General features: G+C 44.1%; 1 protein-coding gene across 2 annotated transcripts in view; it reads right to left on the bottom strand.

Moving 5' to 3' along the window:
• Window positions 1-22,837, bottom strand: part of myh14 (myosin, heavy chain 14, non-muscle) — an 86,137-nt gene that overhangs the window by 47,886 nt on the left and 15,414 nt on the right. For both annotated transcript variants that reach the window (XM_083761894.1, XM_083761895.1), the window contains exons 3-7: window positions 15,931-16,137; window positions 11,103-11,259; window positions 4,573-4,600; window positions 2,319-2,433; window positions 943-954 (exon numbers count right to left, since the gene is read on the bottom strand). In XM_083761894.1, the coding sequence (XP_083618020.1) occupies window positions 943-954; window positions 2,319-2,433; window positions 4,573-4,600; window positions 11,103-11,259; window positions 15,931-16,137 (519 nt within the window). The remainder of the gene's footprint in view (window positions 1-942; window positions 955-2,318; window positions 2,434-4,572; window positions 4,601-11,102; window positions 11,260-15,930; window positions 16,138-22,837) is intronic.

Here is a 22,837-nt window from a genome sequence, read left to right as displayed (position 1 = left end):
TTTGATGCATTTTATGTATTACCATGTTTTAGTTCTTGCTTTACTGTATGTCGCTCTGGATTAAGTACTGTACTGTATCCAAATATTGCTGTGGGCGGGAGCAGGAGGTCAGAAATGTGGGGGCGGGGTTAGGTTGCAAAAGCAGGCAAAGTATGCAAGAAAAGCAACACTATAAGCCACATACCAACTACTCCTCAGGTAAATTGCCTATTGCATTTGCCTGCTATTGCTGTATAAAATACAGCCCTCCACCCAGACACAGCAATGCCACAGCAAAGCCAACAGCGCATAGACAGAGAAAAGCCTGCAGAGGCAGGGCTTCAGGAAAGAGGCCACACACACACACACACACACATAAATAACAGTGTATACAGAGTAGAGATGATCCTCTTATCCGTATATAGCTGGGCGATATGGACCAAATATCTCCGTGAAACAATAGTGTACTAACTGGCAATGATATTGCATTGTCACATTTTGAAGGATAAATATGTCTAGTTAACCCATTTGGGGAAAGCATCTGTGTCACTTTAGAATCGTTGGGTTATACAAAAACAGCAGATCTACAAGCTCGCAGCGTGTCACTTCATGCCGCGCTGCGAGCTTGCACATCTGCTATTTTTGAACATGTTTTTTGGGGAAAAATCTCGAAAGTGTGAGAACCAATGATTGAGGAGGCATTTTGTCGAATCGCCCACATCATGGTTTTACTTTTAACGAGTCATGATGTGACTAAAACCAGGAGCAGACAACCCTCGTGTCTCATATCACGATATTATGATTATCCAAAATGCCTGGATCTGATTATTATCTCCTTATCCATCGCCCAGCTGATAAGGAGTCACATCAGCTCTTTACACTGACTCCAGATCTATCTTCAGACAAGCAACCGTGATTTCATCTGAAGCTCATAACAGAAGACTGGATATGTTGGATACTCACATATTGAACACTCTGAAAAACAGTTGAAGGAGGGGGGGGGGGAGATGTGGGGTGGGGTGGATAGGGTGAACAAATTAATGAGGTATAAACAAACAACACATAAAAAGTATAAGACGACAGCAAAAACAAAAACAAAACAAAAAATGATACAGGCCAAGGATTGTTAGTTCAGTGATGAAGGAGAATTTCACCAAAATGCACCCGATCGATTTCTTTTTTTTTTTTGCAAATAATCTCACACAACATTCCATGAAACTTAAAATTGTATCACAGTCACTTGTTTCCCTTTACAGCAAAAATACAGCAAAATATGTCATGGAAATCACAAAACTGCAAAAAAAAACTAAAGACTGAGACACAGAAACTTCTCTGATGGGCTTTGGGGTGAAAGAGTCCTTTAGAGGTTGGGAGATAATTCTGTGGGTTAGTCGGTATAGCATCACGAGAGGCCATTTAGTCAGAGAATAAAACAATAATACAGGAGAGAGAAGTGCAGAACAGAACATGCAGGGTCTCACTCACTCTGTTTACTAAAGAACTACCGCGTGGCAGAGACCGATTGCCGTCCTGGAGGAAGCCAAGCAAGGAGGGAGAGAGAGAGAGAGAGAGAGAGGACATTAAATGTTAATAAGAAAGAATGAAGGGGAGACAGAGTTAGACTGACACAAGGCAATCTACAGATCATTGATTAGAGCAGTGGTTCTCAACCAGTGGTCCGGGGACCACCAGTGGTCCTTGAGTTTCAGTTTACACCCTCGAGTTAAATTATTGCATTACTTAAGTTCATTTATAAGAAGTCTACACAAAAGTAATTGTTATCTTGATCAACGTTTGCCTGTTATCTCTCCTATGGTACCAACATCAATACAGCATGCGGACATGTGTACATATTCTTTAGTTTTGGGTCTGAGAGGCTAAATATCATCAAACGGTGGTCCGTGGCTCAGATGTAGAATAAATAATGGGCCTTGATATTGAAAAGGGTTGAAAGCCACTGGATTAGAGGGAAGACTGCAGGCTGGGTGGGACATGAACACAATGCTGGTTAGTTTATCTACACTGACAGCCATTTTACGTTCCTGTTTGGCTTGTAAAATAAAGAGAAAATAAAGTCAGAAAGAAGACAACAATAGTCTTACGTCTTTAACATAGTCATAGTCATACGTCTTTAAAAAAAGAATGAATAAAACCATAATAACAATAATAGTAATGGATTGCATTTTTATAGCGCTTTTCTATGCACTTACGTATCTATTGCACTGTACCTGCATTGACTCCTCGCCTCAAAGCTAAATCAACTCCTCGTTTCAAATCTTTTATACTCTGCATATAGTATCTGCATTGACACCTTGTTTAATGGGCTTCTGGTTTCATACCTGCGTGGACTCTTTGTTTCTTCCCAGAGTGCCCGTCTTGTGGGACGAGGCCACGTGAGCCAGATACTGGATGACTTTTTTCGTGTTCTCAGTCTTGCCTGCACCGGACTCCCCACTGGAACGCGCACGCACACACACACACACACACACACACACACACACACACACACACACACACACACACACACACACACACACACACACACACGCACACACAAAGATTGGCAAAGAACAAATCATAACAGCATGCTGTACTACACACGGAACACTACAAAGAAAGCTTTGGCCACGTCGGCTCATTTGCAACACGTCGGCTCATTTGAAACGGGCACAAGGTAGGGCATTAAGCAACTAGTCGACTAGTTTACTAGTCGACTAGTTTACTAGTTGACTAGTTTACTAGTCGACTAGTAAATCCACTAGTCGACCTTGTTGGTACTAGTTGACTAGTTGATAAGAAATTTGATAAGAATATTTTTTAGATTTTTCCCCCCCCTGATTTTGTAGGCCTCAAGATCAGGGGAGATTATAGTTATATTCACCCCAATGTACACAGTTTTTAAATGTATAAATATATATTTCCAAAAACAACAACCAAAACCCCCCTTTTTTTTTTTTTTTTACATAATAGGTAGTTAAACAACTAGTCGACTAGTAAACTAGGCAACTAGTCAACTAGTAAAAATGACTAGAAGTGAATGCCCTATAGCACAAGGCGAATGTTAATATCACTGCTGACTTGTCCAAGGCATCTGCTCTGCTTGTGGCCCTCAGAACTGATGGTTCCAAGATCATTGGACTTCCCACACCCACACTTTCTCATATGAACAATATAAAAGGTAATCACACGGTTAGCACTTTCGATATCAAATGACACTGATCATCCACCTGTATCGCCTTTTCAACCTCATGCCATCTGGACAAAGATAAAGAACCGTAGCGTGAAAAAAAAAGGTCCGCTTTAGCAGGAGTTTTGTCCCCTCTCAGCCATCGCGGCATTAAACAAACAAACCTCTCCGATAGGATGGTTCTGTGTACAGTCAGGGTGTACAGTCATGTTTATGTATTGTCTCGGTGATGTGTTTATCTGTGCTATATGTGCTTGTTTTGTTGTGCGTCTGTTTTGAACAGACCGTGAAGATGAATGAATGTCCCTCGGGACAATAAAGATGACTATATGTATTATCCAGAGGACGTTTATACCGAGAGCTATACGGTGGTGACTGTCCTGCCCGTCACACCACCCCTCAGTGGGACATGCTTGAGTTATCTCCCCACCCCCCCCCCCCCCCTGTTCATGACTAATTTATGAGCACAAATCTGGCAGAGGGACTTACAGTAAGGAGGCAGCAAAATGAGACACAGATGTGCGTGTTTGCTGAGAACCAGCGGGTTGGCATTGGCAAAAATTATACCTCATCTCAACATCAAGAAGAATTTTTTTGTTTGCTATTTTCTATTGTTTTACTTCTTGGAGAACTTGGTTTGCAGCGGTATTTTGTAGTATTTACTGTATATACACACACACACACACACACTATACATGTGCACATGCACAAACACATGTGTGCATACATACATCCACACACACACACACACACACACACACACACACACACACACACACACACACACACACAAATAAATCCCATTCCATTAACAAAATGTCTACTGCACAAAAGCGCAGGCATGTAAACACACACACAGGGTCATAGTTACAAAAACAGCATCTGTCCGCACACATTAAATCACACGCGCACGCACTCACGCACACACACATGACCTCACAATGCAAGCAGCCTTCTGGCATTAGTGAACAGACAGCTGTAAACAGAGAGCAGGTGTTCAGGATGTACTGACTGAGGCAGTAGCGCACACACACACACACACACACACACACACACACACACACACACACACACACACACACACACACACACACACACACACACACACACACACACACACACACACACACACACACACACACACACACACACAGGATGAACCTAAACTGGGATCTTTTACAATGACAGGAAGGAAGACCAACATACAGCGAGACACAGACGTATACAGTATGGTGCGTGCACGCACACACACGCACGCACAGTCGCACACACACACACACACACACACACACACACACACACACACACACACACACACACACACACACACACACACACACACACTGTACAGCCACACAACAATGAAAGCAAACGCATGCTCAGACTACTAAACCGTGTCTACTCACGTGCAAAGGATGGACTGATCCTCTCGATCTGTGGAAGGAAAGTGATCAGAATAAAATGTCAGTGTCATACTGCATCGTAATCCACACCATACTGTACATGATGCAAATGCAACGGTGCAGTAGGCCTATACGCCGTTGTATACATACATATACATGTACTGTTATTTCACATGGAAGGCCTATTCACACTGGATTAGTATTACCTCAGGTGATCTGCAATAATTACGGAGGATGTCTTTAATCCAGTGTGAATAGGGCTTTAACCCATTTAGACCAATAAGGCCGATTCTAAAAGAATGTCTTCTAAATGTTTCTGTCAGTGGTGCTCAACCTTTTTCATGTCAAGGACCCCAAAAATATACGTATATTGGCCGGCGACCCCCATCTGAAAATATGTTGTTCCAGGGACCCCTCAGAAGCAAAGAGTTAAAAAAAACGATTGCGCCACATTTTCACAAATTTTCAAAAAAATTGCAGATCTGCTACTTTTCAATAGCTAAAGAATAACATAATGCTTAAAACGACCAAAATAAAATAAAGGGGGTTCCCGTCCAGAATGGCTTTAAGTCATCTAGAGCGACTTGACTTGAACCTGCGACCACTTCTAGATATATACTTGTCGTACACAACAAATGGGGAAAATAGCTGATCTACAAGCTCACACCACATCACTGTGCGACGCGCTATAAGCTTGTAGATCTGCTTTTTTCTTGTCTTTTCCAGAACACGGTCTGTGGGAATGAATGGTGGTTGCCAGGTCTCAGCTGCACGCCCAAACTCTGACACGCCCACATCCTGCCATTACGGACGCCAGGTTCAGAACGGTAAAAGAAAACTGTGTGTAAACTAAAGCTGTTCTCCAGAGATAGTTTTATTTTGACTTCACTATCGGCACTAAACTGACTTATTCTGCGTTTGCCTTGTTTTCCGATTAGCAGCATAAGCGGTGCATATGTTCATGCTGTGCTCTGAACGGTTTCCCACCCCTGCATAGATCTTATCTCACGATCACGGATAAAACCTTGTCAGCAGGCCTTAATCACAGTCCTTTGGCCTCTCTCCGTGTGACTTTAATTGTAGGTTTGAGGTGAGGAATGGAGGTTATCTAAGGAGCAACCTGCCCTAGTTCCCTGGCCTGTGCAAGTGGAGCATCTCCAAACTCAAACCTCACACACGAGACATACTGTACAGTACACACATAACCGTTGCACAATACACACACACCATATGCACATACCATACAAAATACACTCGCACGCACGCACACCACGCACCAGAATAATGCGCATGTCAGCTGTTCAGACAAGCTATATGGAACAGACGTCTCATACGTCTCAACATACAACATGCACAATTGCACATGGCTGCGAGAAGCCTGTCTTATTGCACAAGTTCAACAACAACAACAACAACTTCATGGTCTCACGCCAAACCCGTCAAAGTTTGACAATTGTCCAAGCCAGTGACTTCAACACCGGCAGGCGATGTCAGAGAATGTCCATTGGCACTCAACGAGTCAACGTCCAACTTATCAACGTCCCCAAAAACCGGGACACACTTGAATACCAACACAGCAAGAGCGCAATAATAGGGTGCCCCCTGCCCCGTTCCATGAGAACAGAGATTAGGAGGAGAACAAGACTATAACCTCGACTCCCGCTGAGAAAGACTGCCGTTTCTGGTTCAGAGTCAGAGTACCTCGACTCCCACTGAGAAAGACTGCCGTTTCTGGTACAAAATAACTTTGGCTCGCCACAGTTTCTTCGCCCCTTTCGGAAGCAGAGGTTCACGTATTGCCGTGCCTTCAGTGTCGCCGTTTTCAGCACGTTGTAGTAGTACTTTTTTCCCGATGATGCGAAGCGTCCTAAAAAATGGTGTCGTATTATAATCATTGTCGTCTTATATTCCGGACAATACGGTATACTGTACTCTTCAGACTCCATCATGGCCCGTAGCACTTGCCCAGACGACCTTACAGGCATATGCAAAGCCTCAACCTATGTAACTTAGATAGCACTTGTCTTTATGTAGACTTAGATTAGCATTTTATACAGACTTATTTTGTATGTAGACATATCACTTTATAGCATACATGTATAGTTTCATTATATAGATATTCCACTGTTACGTTCTTAGCTTTTTATGTATGTGATGTATTGCCAATTTGCCATGCTTTTTTGTTCTTGCTTAATGTAAATCGCTCTGGATTAAGAGCGTCTGCTAAATGCCTAAATTGTAAATTGCTCAATTATATATATTTTGATTTAATACCAGATAGATATATGTCTGACTGAACTATAAATAGGTGCGCAAAAGTCATGACAGGATACGTGTCTTTGCCTCGTGCGGTCTGCCATTACAACAGAAGTTGCTAGGCCAGGAATCCACACTACACTGACTAGATAATAATGGCTCACAGTGTCTGTTCTGTGATTCCCACGGACAAACAACTCCCAAAGAATTCAGACTAGTCCTACAGGTTTAATTATCACACACACACACACACACACACACACACACACACACACACACACACACACACACCCACACACACCTACAGAATGAGAGAGAGGGGATGGCAGAGAGAGAGCGAGAGAGAGAGGGAGGGAGATGAGAGAGATGAAGAGAGAGAAGAACAAGTGAGTAATCAGGCGTTGGTAGAGTTTGCTTTCAGGATGCCTGAAGCGGTAAGTGCTCGTTTGAGACGCAACCGTCTATAAAAACAACACGAGACTGTTCTGTCTGTAAACACCTGAACGTGGCCAGAGCGCTCAGTCTTCTGGTCTGTGGAGCGTAAAATAAGAGCACCGTTTTCAACTTTTCATATAATGTTCCGTTTTCACTGTTGCTATACACTTAAAAATCTAAAATGACGCCCATATGTGAACCCATAACTATGTAGGTTGTAGGTAATTGGCATAAAGATTGAGGTATGACATTTTTTTACCCATTATTTTATAATGGACAGATGTATTTTTCGGGGCAAGTGGGCATGTAGAACATGACCCATACTTTCCCCGACGTCGGGGCAAGTGCCTCCGAGACCTTAGCGTCAACCCCCTGACAGTAATAAAGACAGACGAGAGAGGGAAAGCAGAACAGACAGAAAAAATGAAGACAGAGAGAGAGAACAAAGGGAGGAGGGTTGAATGAGACAGTTGAACATGTCAGAGCTCACCCAGCCAGTCCTGTCAGAGCCGAGACGACACAACAACACCACCTGAAGCACACACACGTTGTTGCAATGGTCCAAGGCTGACTGCTTTTAACCCATAAAGACTCCAGACCAGATTCTACTAAAAATGTCTTCTAAATCCTGACAGTTTTCTGGAAAAAACGTCATCAATGGTGCACTGGTGCTCAAACCTTTTCATGTCAAGGACCCACAGAATGATCTGTGTTTGGCCACAGACCACCCCATCTGAAAATGTGTTGTTCCATGGACACCCCAGAAACAAAGAAAGAAACGTGCGCTGGGAAAGAATACATATTCAAAGATGTGCACACGTTTTCAAGATGTTTAAAATATAGCAGACCTACAAGCTGCATAGCGCGGCACTCAGTGCCACGCTACGAGCATCTAGATCTGCTATTTTTCAACAGCTAAAAGTATAAAATAATGGTTAAAAGTGGTTAATGGCTAAAGTGACACTGACGCGTTCCAGATCTTAATGGGTTAAAAACGATTACTTTTTAAAATGTTTTGACTCATTCCGTCGTCAACTCCGTGTGACAGCCGAGACAATAAGTGTCTCTGAACAAACGTTTGACCATTGATGACGTTTGCCCATTGATGACGTCTTCTGTATTGTTACAAATAATCAGATATGTGGCTGTTCTGAGGCTATTCTGAGTGTTTTCCCCCACGGGCGCGGCGGCCCGCGCCTCACCTTCAAGTCACCTACACACAAGAGAATAAGTCGTATTTTGGCAACTGCCGTCACTGTATGGAAATAATCTAAAAAAAAGAAGCACGTTTGCCAATGCCATTTATTGATTCACCTATAATATATAATTATTTTATTTTATTTTAGTATTATTTAAAAAGATTTTCAAACATTCCCCCCCCCCAAAAAAAAATAAAAATAAAAAACCAATTGAAACATATAAATATAAAGAAAAGAAAAGAAAGGAAAAAAATCTCACAAAGGGACACATCAAATGTCCCTTTTTGGGTTCTCGAGCTAAAACGTTTGCGAACCACTGCTCTATTATGTCAACTTAAGCAACATTTTTTTCAAAGTTGCAATAAGCGATTCGATTTCTGACCTACAAAATTAGTACAGAACAGCAGTCTGTCTAAACAACAGCATGGCCTTTCTGTCCAATATTTAGCCGTCAACATAGATAATAGGATCACAAGTTACAGCTGTGTGCCGTTCGTTGGTGAACACAGCTGCAAATGGTTGGTATTGAGTGGCTAAACCCGTCCATACAGCGTGATTATGAATCCCACCAACGTTCTAGGGTAGACCCGCCTCACCATGTGTCTGATAGGCATAGTTTTACTTACTGAGGCTAGGCCGTTCGGGTTAGGTTTAGGGGGGTGCATACTTAGTTTAGACTAGTCATTGGTTAGACATGGGTTAAGGTTAGGTTTGCTGCCCCCGTGGGAGGTTAGGTTTAGGGTGAGGGTTTGAGTTGTAGTTGTAGGACTAATGACTGGTCGCAAAAAATTAGAACTGTCAATCACAACGACTACTGGCCAATCGCAGCGGGGCTTTCCAGGAACTGCGGTGGGATACATAATAACGCGTCCATACAGGTAGAACCTGGATGACAAGCTCCTGTCCTCCTGCTGCCCTGAAAGAACATCTGTTGCAACAGGACCCATAAATCTTCTAGCCTTCCACCAGAGAGTACACCCCCAGTGAGGAGGATTTGTATTGTATTGCATGTGTCCCGATTGTGAATTGAATACCCAGGACGACAATGGAAACTATCCTTTTAGCCCAAGTGACTCTACCTGCACTGTTCAAATGCAGTACTGCCCCCGTACTGCATGTCTGTTTAATAAAGCCTTCAATCAATCAATCAATCAATCAATAAATCAATCAATCAATCAATAATCAATCAATTAATCAATTAATCAAAGCCCTCAGGGATTTCTTTGTGTTATCACTTTAGCAATGCTTGAGAGTAATTGAAATTGCTGCACTGTTTGCAATTCGTTAATAAAGTGGTTAAATAAATAAACTCTCCACAACGACAAAATGTATAGACAAGTGACCATTTGATCAAATGTGAATCTTTCATATAAATGTTAAATATTTCAAGCTTTTTTTTGCTAAGTCGACCAACGAGAACAAATACATTTTGTTTAAGCGAATAGATTATCATCAGCTGGCCTTCATACTAGTTTCAGTCCAGAGGTGGCGCTGTTTGACATAGCATAGACAATGACTTGGTAGAGGGATACAGCAGTAGACTGCAGTGCTGAAACGTTGGGGGTCATTTCATTCAATGTTTTTAATCAAAAATACTGCTAATATTTCAGCTGTGTACGTTCCAAATTCAAATGTCATACAACTTGGTGTGAGTGGGGAAAAAAATCATTTGCATTATCATTACAGTTCAAATTGTGCTGCGGTTCCATGAGTACGAGTACCCGACTCAAAATATGTCCTTGCTTTTAATTTCACAGTACTAGTAACATGTGCGTGTGTGTGTGCGTGCGTGTGTGTGTGTGTGCGTGCGTGCGGTCCAGTGGCCACTATGGCTCTGTGACCCTTGAGCTCATTACTATTGATAGCACGCAAGGTTGCTCATTTTTGAGCTGAAGCCTTTTCTAGTTCCATATTGCTCTGGGAGAAAAGCATCATGTCTATAGGCCAGTGTTATTCCCAGCATACTGTAGGGTTGGTTGTGGACCATGGTTTTATGGGCTTTTTTTAAATTTATCTTTCCTGCACTTTTTATTATTTTAAATATCTGTCAAATGTTCAAAACAATTTCTAAAAATGGTAGAAATAGCTGATCTCACTCACAGCGTGTTGAGACCTTCGGCAACTCTTTCAAATAGGGCTTAAGTGGTTCATTCATTCGAGGGCGAGTCACCAATTGTATGTTTTAGTCCGGCAGTCGGGGGTTGTGGAGTGGGAAATTTGGTACATAGTCTTTTTTATTGGCCTAAAATATTGTCTATATACATTCATGAATCCACTTGCTGACTGGCTGGCTGTCAGCATTTGGCGTAATGACTGATTTTACACTTGCTGAAAATATTTTCAACATGCAACCAAGTGTCAAATGACTCATATTGGATCTCTTGTCCAGAATGTCCACTAGTCCCCATCCTAACATTTTAGTCTAGTTTTTATCTGTTGACGAAATTGTCAGTAAATGTAGTCTTAGTTTTATTTTAATCATCATTGCTTAGTAGTTTTCATTTAGTTTCCGTTCAGTTTTCGCCAGTGAAAAAAGTTAGTCGACAAACATTCTTTCGTCATAGTTTTAGTGGACGAAACCATCACTGCTCGGTAGAGTGTAATTCCCGTCACACGTGCGTGTTGACAGAGAGGACAGTGTACCTTGCAGCATGCTGCGGTAGGCCGCCTCGGAGATGGCGTAGATGTGCGGGGGCATCTCGTGGCGCTTCTTGCCGCGGTACATCTCCACGATGGACTCTGTGTAGATGGGCAGGTTCTTGTAGGGGTTGACCACCACGCAGAACAGGCCAGAGTATGTCTGTGAGTTCAACACGCACACGCACACGCACACACACACACACACACACACACACACACACACACACACACACACACACACACACACACACACACACACACACACACACACACACACACACACACACACACACACACATTAATTTAATTGATTGCAGTAGCAGAGTTGTACCGATAAAATTTAAATGCTGGTTTTCGGTATATCGGCAAGTCTGCCAGTCATTTCCTATACACCACGTCATTTTATCACATGGTGATACTTCATTCACAGCCATATATTGAATCCTTCGGTTGATTGTTGAATCTTTTGAGAACCAGTGGAATAGCTGATCTATACAAGCTGCGGACGTACGGGTTGTGAGCTTGGCAATCTGCTATTTCCTGGGAAGGTTTTCCCCAAGAATACGGATGCTGGGGTTATAGGTTAACCACATGAACCCCTATAAAGTCCCTATTCGCTGGTAATAGCAGATCTACAAGCTCACAACACATCGCCGCTGCGAGCTTGTAGACCGACTATTTTCAACGACGATATTTAGAGCCTATAGTCAGTCAGGTATGTGGGGTGTTAAACGGTTGAAATTGTGTTACCAATGACACTAATAAAGGCTCTGTTCCATTCTGGTCAAACAGAGTCAGTGTTAATGATACTAAAAAAGGCTCTGTTCCATTCTGGTCAAACAGAGTCAGTGTTAATGACACTAATAAAGGCTCTGTTCCATTCTGGTCAAACAGAGTCAGTGTTAATGACACTAGTGAAGGCTCTGTTCCATTCTGGTCAAACAGAGTCAGTGTTAATGATACTAATAAAGGCTCTGTTCCATTCTGGTCAAACAGAGTCAGTGTTAATGATACTAGTTAAGGCTCTGTTCCATTCTGGTCAAACAGTGTCAGTGTTAATGATACTAAAAAAGTCTCTGTTCCATTCTGGTCAAACAGAGTCAGTGTTAATGATACTAAAAAAGGCTCTGTTCCATTCTGGTCAAACAGAGTCAGTGTTAATGATACTAAAAAAGTCTCTGTTCCATTCTGGTCAAACAGAGTCAGTGTTAATGATACTAATAAAGGCTCTGTTCCATTCTGGTCAAACAGTGTCAGTGTTAATGATACTAAAAAAGGCTCTGTTCCATTCTGGTCAAACAGAGTCAGTGTTAATGATACTAAAAAAGACTCTGTTCCATTCTGGTCAAACGGAGTCAGTGTTAATGATACTAAAAAAGGCTCTGTTCCATTCTGGTCAAACAGAGTCAGTGTTAATGATACTAAAAAAGGCTCTGTTCCATTCTGGTCAAACAGAGTCAGTGTTAATGATACTAGTGAAGGCTCTGTTCCATTCTGGTCAAACAGAAGTCAGGGTGCTGCTATTGTGCATGTTGGAAACACTCTGCTACACCAGTGGGTCTCAACGTGTACTTGAGTGGGTTCCAAGTGTGTAACTCTGAGAGTGTATTCAAATTGTGTACACTCTCAGAGTTATGGGGGTCCTTGAAATTAAAAAGTTTGAGAACCACTGTACACTTAATGGAACAGAGCCTTAATTGGTATCATCGGTAACACCTGTGAAGGAAGTATACGGGAAGGGGCCATGCGGAAGTACTACAGGAAGAGTTCTTTCCAAAATGGCCACCCTACTGAGTGGGCACAAAAACTGCACATGGGTGTTAATGGTGTGTGAAGCCACTCCCATCTCCCGTCGTGCAGAACAACAAAGCATCTGCGTTCACAGAAACAACAACTGAGACACAGGAGGATTAAGACACATGCCATTGAAGTGGACGTCATCCTGTCATACACCTAGCTGAGGTATTCCAAGTATCTGTAGGGAACCCCACACATCTGTGCTCATCATTCATCTTTGTTCTGACAGCTGGGTACACCCTTCTATCTAACTACTGTATCTATCTATCTATCTATCTATCTATCTATCTATCTATCTATCTATCCATCGTGAGATAGGTTGTCGATGTCTTACTGATGACTGTGTAACCAATGAATATCACAGACCTCTTTTTTTATTGATTCAACTGGTTTCTTTGATAAAATGCTGAACCCCTGTTTATAACAAAAAATGAGTTTGGCAAAAGAATATGGAGATGGATGGGATTCCTTTTTTGCGTTTGAAAGTTACAGAAACTGTACACATGGTCTGTGATACCTAATAGACTATGAAGCTCAACAGGGCTGCGACAGTAAGTCAGATTTAGTTGTATAATGTAAAAAAAGAAACAACATATTTTGTATATAGTTGATATACATATAGACTAATGGAGAACGTACTATTCAGTGAGATAATCTCTCAGAAACTAATCGATAGCTCTAATCTACGGTATCTTTCTCATCTATCCCCCCCCCCCCCCCCCCCTCTACACGTGTAAGTGGAGACGCTGTGTCTCTCTCTCTTCTCTCTCTCTCTCTCTCTCTCATGAGCAGCTATGTAAAATGACTCCCTGGTTCTGTCAACAACACCGACTATCAGTTACACAGGTGATGCACTACAGTATGTGCTGGAATGCACACACACACACACACACACACACACACACACACACACACACACACACACACACACACACACACACACACACACACACACACACACACACACACACACACACACACACACACACACACACACACACACACACACACACACACACACACACACACACACACACACACACACTCTGTCTACAGGCTTACAAACCCCTGTTCTAATATGGTTTCTTGACAAATTAGTCACAATAGCTGATCTACAAGCTCACAAAGCGGAAGATCGCGACATGGTGTGCAACTTATTCTCATCACCCGTTGCGTGGAACGGGTGGCTGAGTTCTGTGCACGTCACATGTTGACAAGGAGACTGATATTTTACAATTCCAGGCCTATCAGTGTGCAACCCGAACGGCACTGAGTCAACAGAAGTGGACCTTGCACCACTCTGTACGGCCCCTCGCTCAGCTAGGCGGGGTGCCGGGCTTGGGGTGGGTTGCCTGGCTTGGGGCTGGGTGCCTGGCTTGGGGCTGGGTGCCTGGCTTGGGGCTGGGTGCCTGGCTTGGGGCTGGGTGCCTGGCTTGGGACACGTTGCCTGGCTTGGGGCAGGTTGTCTGGGGTGGGGCAGGTTGTTTGGTTTGGAGCAGGTTGCCTGGGTTGGGGCTGGATGCCTGGCTTGGGGCAGGTTGTCTGGGCCAGGGTGGGGCTGGATGCCTGACTTGGGGCAGGGTGCCTGGCTTGGGGCAGGTTGTCTGGGCCAGGGTGGGGCTGGATGCCTGACTTGGGGCAGGTTGCCTGGCTGGGGGCTGGGTGCCTGGCTTGGGGCAGGTCGTCTGGGCCAGGGTGGGGCTGGATGCCTGGCTGGGGGCAGGGTGCCTGGCTTGGGGCAGGTCGTCTGGGCCGGGGTGGGGCTGGGTGCCTGGTTTTGGGGTGAGGTGCCTCAGACTACAGGGCTCAATCTGCTTCTGACGGCACGCCTGCCGTGAGTTGTGAGTAAGAACGGCATTTCCACATTCCAATGGATGCAACTACCAGGAACATTGAACAACGGCGCGGCAGGGGAGTCCCGCCGTATATCAAATAAGTACAGCCCGGTCAGATTTTTCCTCAATTCATCACTATAGTACGACTTGACAGTGAGAATATGCTGTGCCCTGTGAGCTTATAGATACTACTTTTGAAAAATCTGTCTATAAATATTTAAGCAATACAAATTAGGTTTTGACAAGAGCTTGGGACTAAATAAAACTACATTGGATCCTTTGGAACAGAGGTTGTAGAAAGATTGTGTTTCCAGCAGTTGCTAATTTACTGGACTGTGAAGGCTAAACGAGTGTGTGTGTGTGTGTGCGTGCGTATTAAAGTGACATACTGTCACTTTAATGTATGTGACAAACAGTGCAAACTGTACAAACATGTCCTCAATTTGATAGCCTCCGAACTAAAGACGGTTACAGCAGGTGGATGCATTTTGAACATTGAGGGAGTCAATTTGTCTGTCCTGGAGAAGACTACTCATGACATAACATGATCTGCGGAGCGTCTTATAGCTTCAAGGTTTACACGCCTGGCCACAAGTCCTAGGCAAACCCTAGTCTTCAAGGCACACTGAGGCAGGAAGGAAAAGAAACAGCCAAAACATGGTGTGAGACTGTGAGTGGTGCTCATTTATCTCATCATAAAACTCATTACGGTGTATCTTTGAAGTTCTACCGCTAGTGTGACAGACACGCAGCGTTTGGCAACCGATTCCAGTAGAGCAGGTTGCATGTTGTCGCTCTCGGGCATAAATCTTGTACCGCCGCCATGTTTCAACTTTTCTTTCTTCTTTTTTTTTTGGTAAATGAATGCCCTTCTTTGTCGTACCAGAGTGTCACACTATAAGCTGGCGAAGCGTTGCATTCGGGACGCGCTGCGAGCTATAGTAGAGCTAGCGATTTGGGTTATTTTTGAAAAAGGTTTGAAGTGATTAAGTCTGTCTGTGCGTTTTTTTAAATGTGTGCCTTGAGACTTTTACTGTGATTTTGTGCCTCGTGCACAAAATAATAACCTCTGCAGGCTAGTAGTAAGGAATATAAGGGGGAATGTTATGCTTGTACTGTAGAGTGGCCATTTTTTTGGCCAAACCCCGGGGTGGAGTTCATGTGGTCACTGTGGCGGTTCGGGGGTCGACAGTACTCACGTAGATGAGTCCCGAGAAGTATCTCTCGCGGAGGTTGTGGAGCACCGAGGCCTCGTTGAGGCACGTGAGGTCGGCCATGTCCTCCACCTTGCTGAAGCGCGGCGGGTTCATCCGCTGCACCTCCTCCCGGGACAGGGTCAGCTTCCTCTGGCTGTCCGTCAGCTCCACCTCCACCTCGTCGCCCCGCTCCTCGCGGATACCCGCAGACTGGTAGAGAGAGAGAGAGAGAGAGAGAGAGAGAGAGAGAGAGAGAGAGAGAGAGAGAGAGAGAGAGATATGGTGGCAGGGAGAATGGAGAATAGGGGGAGAGAAAGAGAGAGAGAGAAAGATATACAAGAAGAGATGGTGGGAGGAAGAGCAGAAGGCGGAGAGTTGAGAGATACTTCCAAGAATCCATGGACGGTACAAAGATTGGCCCACGCACACACGGCACGCATTAACACTTGTAACAGCTTGTTGGATGTATACCATTCTATGTTTGGTTGCACATTGGTGACAAGGATAAACTGCTTTAACTGAGACACAGAGAGAGAGAGAGAGAGAGAGAGAGAGAGAGAGAGAGAGAGAGAGATTGAGGAAAAGGGTTAAATAGGACAGAGAGAGAGAGCTGTTAGCTGTTAGACATTGAGAGGTAGAGAAAAGCTCTGGCACAGCTCTGTTGACACATTTCTTTATTCCCTTTTATTTGTACACATTCTTCTTAGTTGTCTCCACCAGGCCGAAGGCATGTGGGGAGAGTATGTTTTGCACTCCGTCCGTCCGTGTGTCCGTCCGTCCATGTGTCCGTGTGTCCGTGTGTCCGTCCGTCCGTTAGCAGCTAATCTCGGCCACCGTTAACCCGGTCGATGCCAAATTTTGCACACACACTCCCTGGATGCCAACGATGAACCTCTGCCCCAAACTTTCCAGAACGGCCTGTTATAGCGCCACCAGGAGGCCGCTTTGTGCAAAACAACTTTTTGCACAGTACACCTACAGATTTTGTCCAAACATCACGCAAATTGGTACACAGTCTCTCTACAGCCATTCAACGAAACCGGTCTTTCAGATTTCTCAGACTCCATCCTGATTGGTTAAGATTGGCTTCCAAAGTTCACAGGAGTGCTCAGTTTCAAACAAAATGCTGCAAATCATGAACACATCGCGTGATTTCCTTGAAATTGTGCACCCACATTCCCACTAGGCCGAGGACAAAATGCCACATGAACAATTTCAACTCAGCCTCAAGGTGGCGCTATAACTGGCCGAAAAGTGTTTTTACCTCTAACTGCACGAATCTGTGGATCACTTTGTATGCCAACTCCCTAGAGGCCAAGGAAAAACCTTTGTCTGGAATTTTTCACATCTGCTCTTTATAGCGCCACCAGGAGCAGGTTTGTTTGATTTCTCATATTCCATCCTGATTGGCCACGATTGGCTCCTACAGTTTTCAGGAGTAGCAAATGGCCACAACTCCTCACGAGTCAACGCAGCGTCCGATTGCGATGAAACTGTGCACGCATATTCCCACTAGGCTGAGGAAGAATCCTGGTGGAGACCTGTGCCGATTGGCACTTTATCTAGTTTTAATTGTTTTATTTCAACATTTGCTTTGTGACAAATGTAAAGGTATGTGTTCTCGTGCCAGTTAAAGGTCCTTTGAATTGAATGTATTTGGCTGATGATTGATGACTCATGTATGGCCACATTATAAGGTCCACTCCTGCGGAGCACATATTGGGAATACCATTCTGGAGAGAGGTTTCTGAAGCACTAAAAGAAGTTTTCGGTCAAAACATCCCAGAGGATCCCATAGTAATGTTGTTGGGAATGATACCGGAAGGTCTGGAGGGTAGAGCCAAAATATATTTATTGCATGTGCTGCTTACAGCGGCCATCAAATGCATTACAATTAAAAGGCTAAAACCAGCCCCACCAACATTATAGTATGTGGGTGGAAAAAATATGGGACATTTACCAGATTGAACAAATTACATATGCCCTGAGGCTTCAACCAAACATATTTAGTAAAAGGTGGAGTCCTGTACTGCCTCTACTAATGAGGTAGTAGGTTTCGGAATCCCGAGTAACAACTCACCAAATACACTTCTCCCCAGACCCTCTGGTGTGCTCATACGCTTTCCTCCATCTCCAGTCATGTCTGTCCTCAGTATTGTTCACTTCCCATTGTTGCCGCTCTGTCGTTTTTGTCTCGCTATATACTATATATTTTATTTCCTTGTTTTTTTTTGTGTGAATACTTGTAAATGTATGTGAAGTTGTTTGTGTGTATGAGTGTATAATGTATATATCCTGTGAAAGTATGAAACAGCTGAGGTTGTGAAAAAAAATCAGTTGTAAGAAAAATGTATACTATAACTATAATGTATACTATTTTTGTATACTATAATTCTGTGAAGTTGCCTAAACTGAAATAAAAACAAAGTAAAAAAAAAAAAAAAAATCCACTCAGTCATTGTCGAGCCATTGCTAACATGATGCCATAGCTAACATCTTAACCCATTCTGACCTGAGATCAGATTCTATAAATGTCTGACAGTTTTCTGAAAAAGCTATGTTTCTATGTCAGTCGTTCTTTGATTTTTCAAAAATAGCAGACCTACAAGCTCATAGCGCGCCACTCAGTGGCGCGCTATGAGCTTGTAGATCTGCTATTTTTCAATAGCTAAAGGGAGGACCAAGCCTTATGACAACAACAACGCACCATGGATGTATAATTCTCAAGTGGTTGTCAAATAATCTTTGTTCAAAGATTGTTGGACAACCACTTCAGAAACTTTATACATCCACGTATGATAACAGCGTCCTAAGGTTTAGCAAGGAATATTACCTCTAATACTAGCCATGTGTTGTATGGAGAATATAGGTTGCTACCTTCATGAAGGAGATATGGTGTCCCAGCAATGCATACAATAAGGTCAGACTAAAGACTTAAAGAGGTCCTTTGTCCACCAGTCGACTTTGAGGCTTAATCAAGAGTTGTAGTAGCCACGGGGTAATCTAGGCGGTTGATATTGTTCTTTATGTCTTTATGTATGTAATTGTCTTGTTATTTGTGTTATGTCAAATGTGTTCTGCATACTTGGCTGCTGGGTCGCAAGACAAATTTCAGTGTGAACTGACAATAAAGTACTATATCATATCGTATCATTATATCATATCATATCACCCGCCAACCCAGCCTGAACTCTACCCCTCTTACCAGTCTCCTGGCCCAGTGGTTCTCAAAGTTTTTCCAAATTGATATAGCCCACGGACCCACAAAAGAGACGTTGTTAAGGCTATAGCAGTGATTCTCAACCGTTTTAATGTCAAGGGACCCAATTTGATATGAATTAGGCATTTAAATTTTCTGGGACTCTAATCTACACTGTAAAAAAAAAAGTGTCCATCATGATGGTCCATCATTTGTACAGTCTCCGAGTTACAGCCGCCATTCCGACTAGCCACATTACTAACCCTCTCCCTAACAATAACCCTAACCTCAGGGTTAGCATTACTAACCCTCTCCCTAACACTAACCCTAACCTCAGGGTTAGCATTACTAACCCTCTCCCTAACACTAACCCTAACCTCAGGGTTAGCATTACTAACCCTCTCCCTAACACTAACCCTAAACTCAGGGTTAGCATTACTAACCCTCTCCTTAACACTAACCCTAACCACAGGGTTAGCATTACTAACCCTCTCCCTAACACTAACCCTAACGGCAGGGTTAGCATTACTAACCCTCTCCCTAACACTAACCCTAACCACAGGGTTAGCATTACTAACCCTCTCCCTAACACTAACCCTAACCACAGGGTTAGCATTACTAACCCTCTCCCTAACACTAACCGCAGGGTTAGCATTACTAACCCTCTCCCTAACACTAACCACAGGGTTAGCATTACTAACCCTCTCCCTAACCCTAACCACAGGGTTAGCATTACTAACTCTCTCCCTAACACTAACCCTAACCACAGGGTTAGCATTACTAACCCTCTCCCTAACACTAACCCTAACCACAGGGTTAGCATTACTAACCCTCTCCGTAACACTAACCACAGGGTTAGCATTACTAACCCTCTCCCTAACACTAACCCTAACCACAGGGTTAGCATTACTAACCCTCTCCCTAACACTAACCCTAACCACAGGGTTAGCATTACTAACCCTCTCCCTAACACTAACCCTAACCACAGGGTTAGCATTACTAACCCTCTCTCTAACACTAACCCTAACCACAGGGTTAGCATTACTAACCCTCTCCCTAACACTAACCACAGGGTTAGCATTACTAACCCTGTCCCTAACACTAACAGGGTTAGCATTACTAACCCTCTCCTTAACACTAACCCTAACCACAGGGTTAGCATTACTAAACCTCTCCCTAACACTAACCCTAACCGCAGGGTTAGCATTACTAACCCTCTCCCTAACACTAACCCTAACCACAGGGTTAGCATTACTAACCCTCTCCCTAACACTAACCCTAACCACAGGGTTAGCATTACTAACCCTCTCCCTAACACTAACCCTAACCACAGGGTTAGCATTACTAACCCTCTCCCTAAGAGCCGATTCATACTCCTATTTTACCGCTGTTTCGGCGCTGTAGTGCCGAAATGATTTCGGCTCGTCAGAAATTTTCAGTAGCACCGAAGAGCCGACTTTAGGACGGTACCCGCCCCCCCCGAACCTCAAATGACGTCAAATTGTAGGCTCTACAGCGCCGAACCGACTTTTATTCGGCTCTAAAATAGGAGTATGAATCGGCCCTAACACTTACCCTAACCGCACACGGAAGCCACGTAGTCGGAATGGAAGTGCGTCTGAATGCCACTCTGTCCCCCAGACGCATACGTGTCTGTATCGTTCCTCTCGACCTTTATTTAATCAGCGGAGACCCTTGAGAGCGTGCCCTGAGTACAATTACAATATATACCAAAAAAAAGAAACAACAAATAACACGCTATGTGTTGCATCCTCGAGTAGTGTTTGGAATGAGTCTACAGCGACCAGATTGTCCGGCTTAAGAGAGTCCTGGATTTTCCTCCATTTGAGCTGATGAAAGGATGAAAGCAGTCCTTCCTTGTCCTCTGTTCATTCGTGGAATTTTAAGTGTAATGTAAGACTGTGAGCACGTTAGACATCCCGTGGTTTTGGGAATTAAAAGCCAGGATAAATACAGCGCACATTGCCACACACTACACAGGGCCTCATACATGAATAAAACACAGTCTCGCTTCTCTACTCTCTCTTCTCGAGTGTTGAGTGAAGGCCAACCCAATTTCTCATATAAAACACAATGAGTGTAAAAGCTCTCACCGGTGAATGAAGCGTAAAACACTGTGGTATAGACTGCATCGAGAGGCTTCAGTATACTGTAGGCAATGAAGTGTGCTATCAATCATTTAACTGTGGACCCCATGGAACCCCCTCAAGGTGCCCTGGAGGTCCCCGGACCCCCACTTTGAGAACCACTGTCCTAGCCCCGTCATTGGCCTGTCTGTCTTTCTTCAGTGAAGATGATGACAACGTCGTCCCTCATGCCAGTCATTGGCCTGTCTGTCTGTCTGTCGGTCTTCAGTGAAGATGATGACAACTTCTCCCCAGGCCAAGGGCCGTGGCATTTGAACCCTGCCTCATGCACCTGTCAGTCAGTGTGCATTGTATCTCACGGTGAGCGGCCGCTTGGGAATCACAAGGTTCCTGTAAAAGGTCAATTGTTCTCTTTACATTAGAATTATGTCACTATTATAAGCCATTTGTTGACTAGGAGGTTCTTCTATGCCATTTTAGTCTGACTCAGCAGGGTTTTTGAGTGGTGCAACCACTCCCTTACGGAGCTATGTGGGTGGGTGGCTGGCTGGCTGGGTGGGTCTGTGCACGAAAACAGCATGGTTGTTTTTCACCACCTGTGCGCAACCTAACACACACGCACATATTAACTGTATTGACATGAAAAGGTTTTGGAACCAGTGGCCTACATTGTAGACTGCATGGTGGAACCAGTGGCCTACATTGTAGACTGCATGGAACCAGTGGCCTACATTGTAGACTGCATGGAGGAACCAGTGGCCTACATTGTAGACTGCATGGTGGAACCAGTGGCCTACATTGTAGACTGCATGGTGGAACCAGTGGCCTACATTGTAGACTGCATGGAGGAACCAGTGGCCTACATTGTAGACTGCATGGAGGAACCAGTGGCCTACATTGTAGACTGCATGGTGGAACCAGTGGCCTACATTGTAGACTGCATGGAGGAACCAGTGGCCTACATTGTAGACTGCATGGTGGAACCAGTGGCCTACATTGTAGACTGCATAGTGGAACCAGTGGCCTACATTGTAGACTGCATGGAGGAACCAGTGGCCTACATTGTAGACTGCATGGTGGAACCAGTGGCCTACATTGTAGACTGCATGGAGGAACCAGTGGCCTACATTGTAGACTGCATGGAGGAACCAGTGGCCTACATTGTAGACTGCATAGTGAAACCAGTGGCCTACATTGTAGACTGCATGGAGGAACCAGTGGCCTACATTGTAGACTGCATGGAGGAACCAGTGGCCTACATTGTAGACTGCATGGTGGAACCAGTGGCCTACATTGTAGACTGCATGGAGGAACCAGTGGCCTACATTGTAGACTGCATGGAGGAACCAGTGGCCTACATTGTAGACTGCATGGTGGAACCAGTGGCCTACATTGTAGACTGCATGGAGGAACCAGTGGCCTACATTGTAGACTGCATGGTGGAACCAGTGGCCTACATTGTAGACTGCATGGAGGAACCAGTGGCCTACATTGTAGACTGCATGGAGGAACCAGTGGCCTACATTGTAGACTGCATGGAGGAACCAGTGGCCTACATTGTAGACTGCATAGTGGAACCAATGGCCTACATTGTAGACTGCAT

This window comes from Protomyctophum parallelum (assembly GCF_964188405.1).
Source record: "Protomyctophum parallelum genome assembly, chromosome: 3".
Classification (NCBI taxonomy): domain Eukaryota; kingdom Metazoa; phylum Chordata; class Actinopteri; order Myctophiformes; family Myctophidae; genus Protomyctophum; species Protomyctophum parallelum.
Note: the sequence above shows the minus strand (reverse complement) of the source record. Positions and strands in the feature narration are given on the sequence as shown.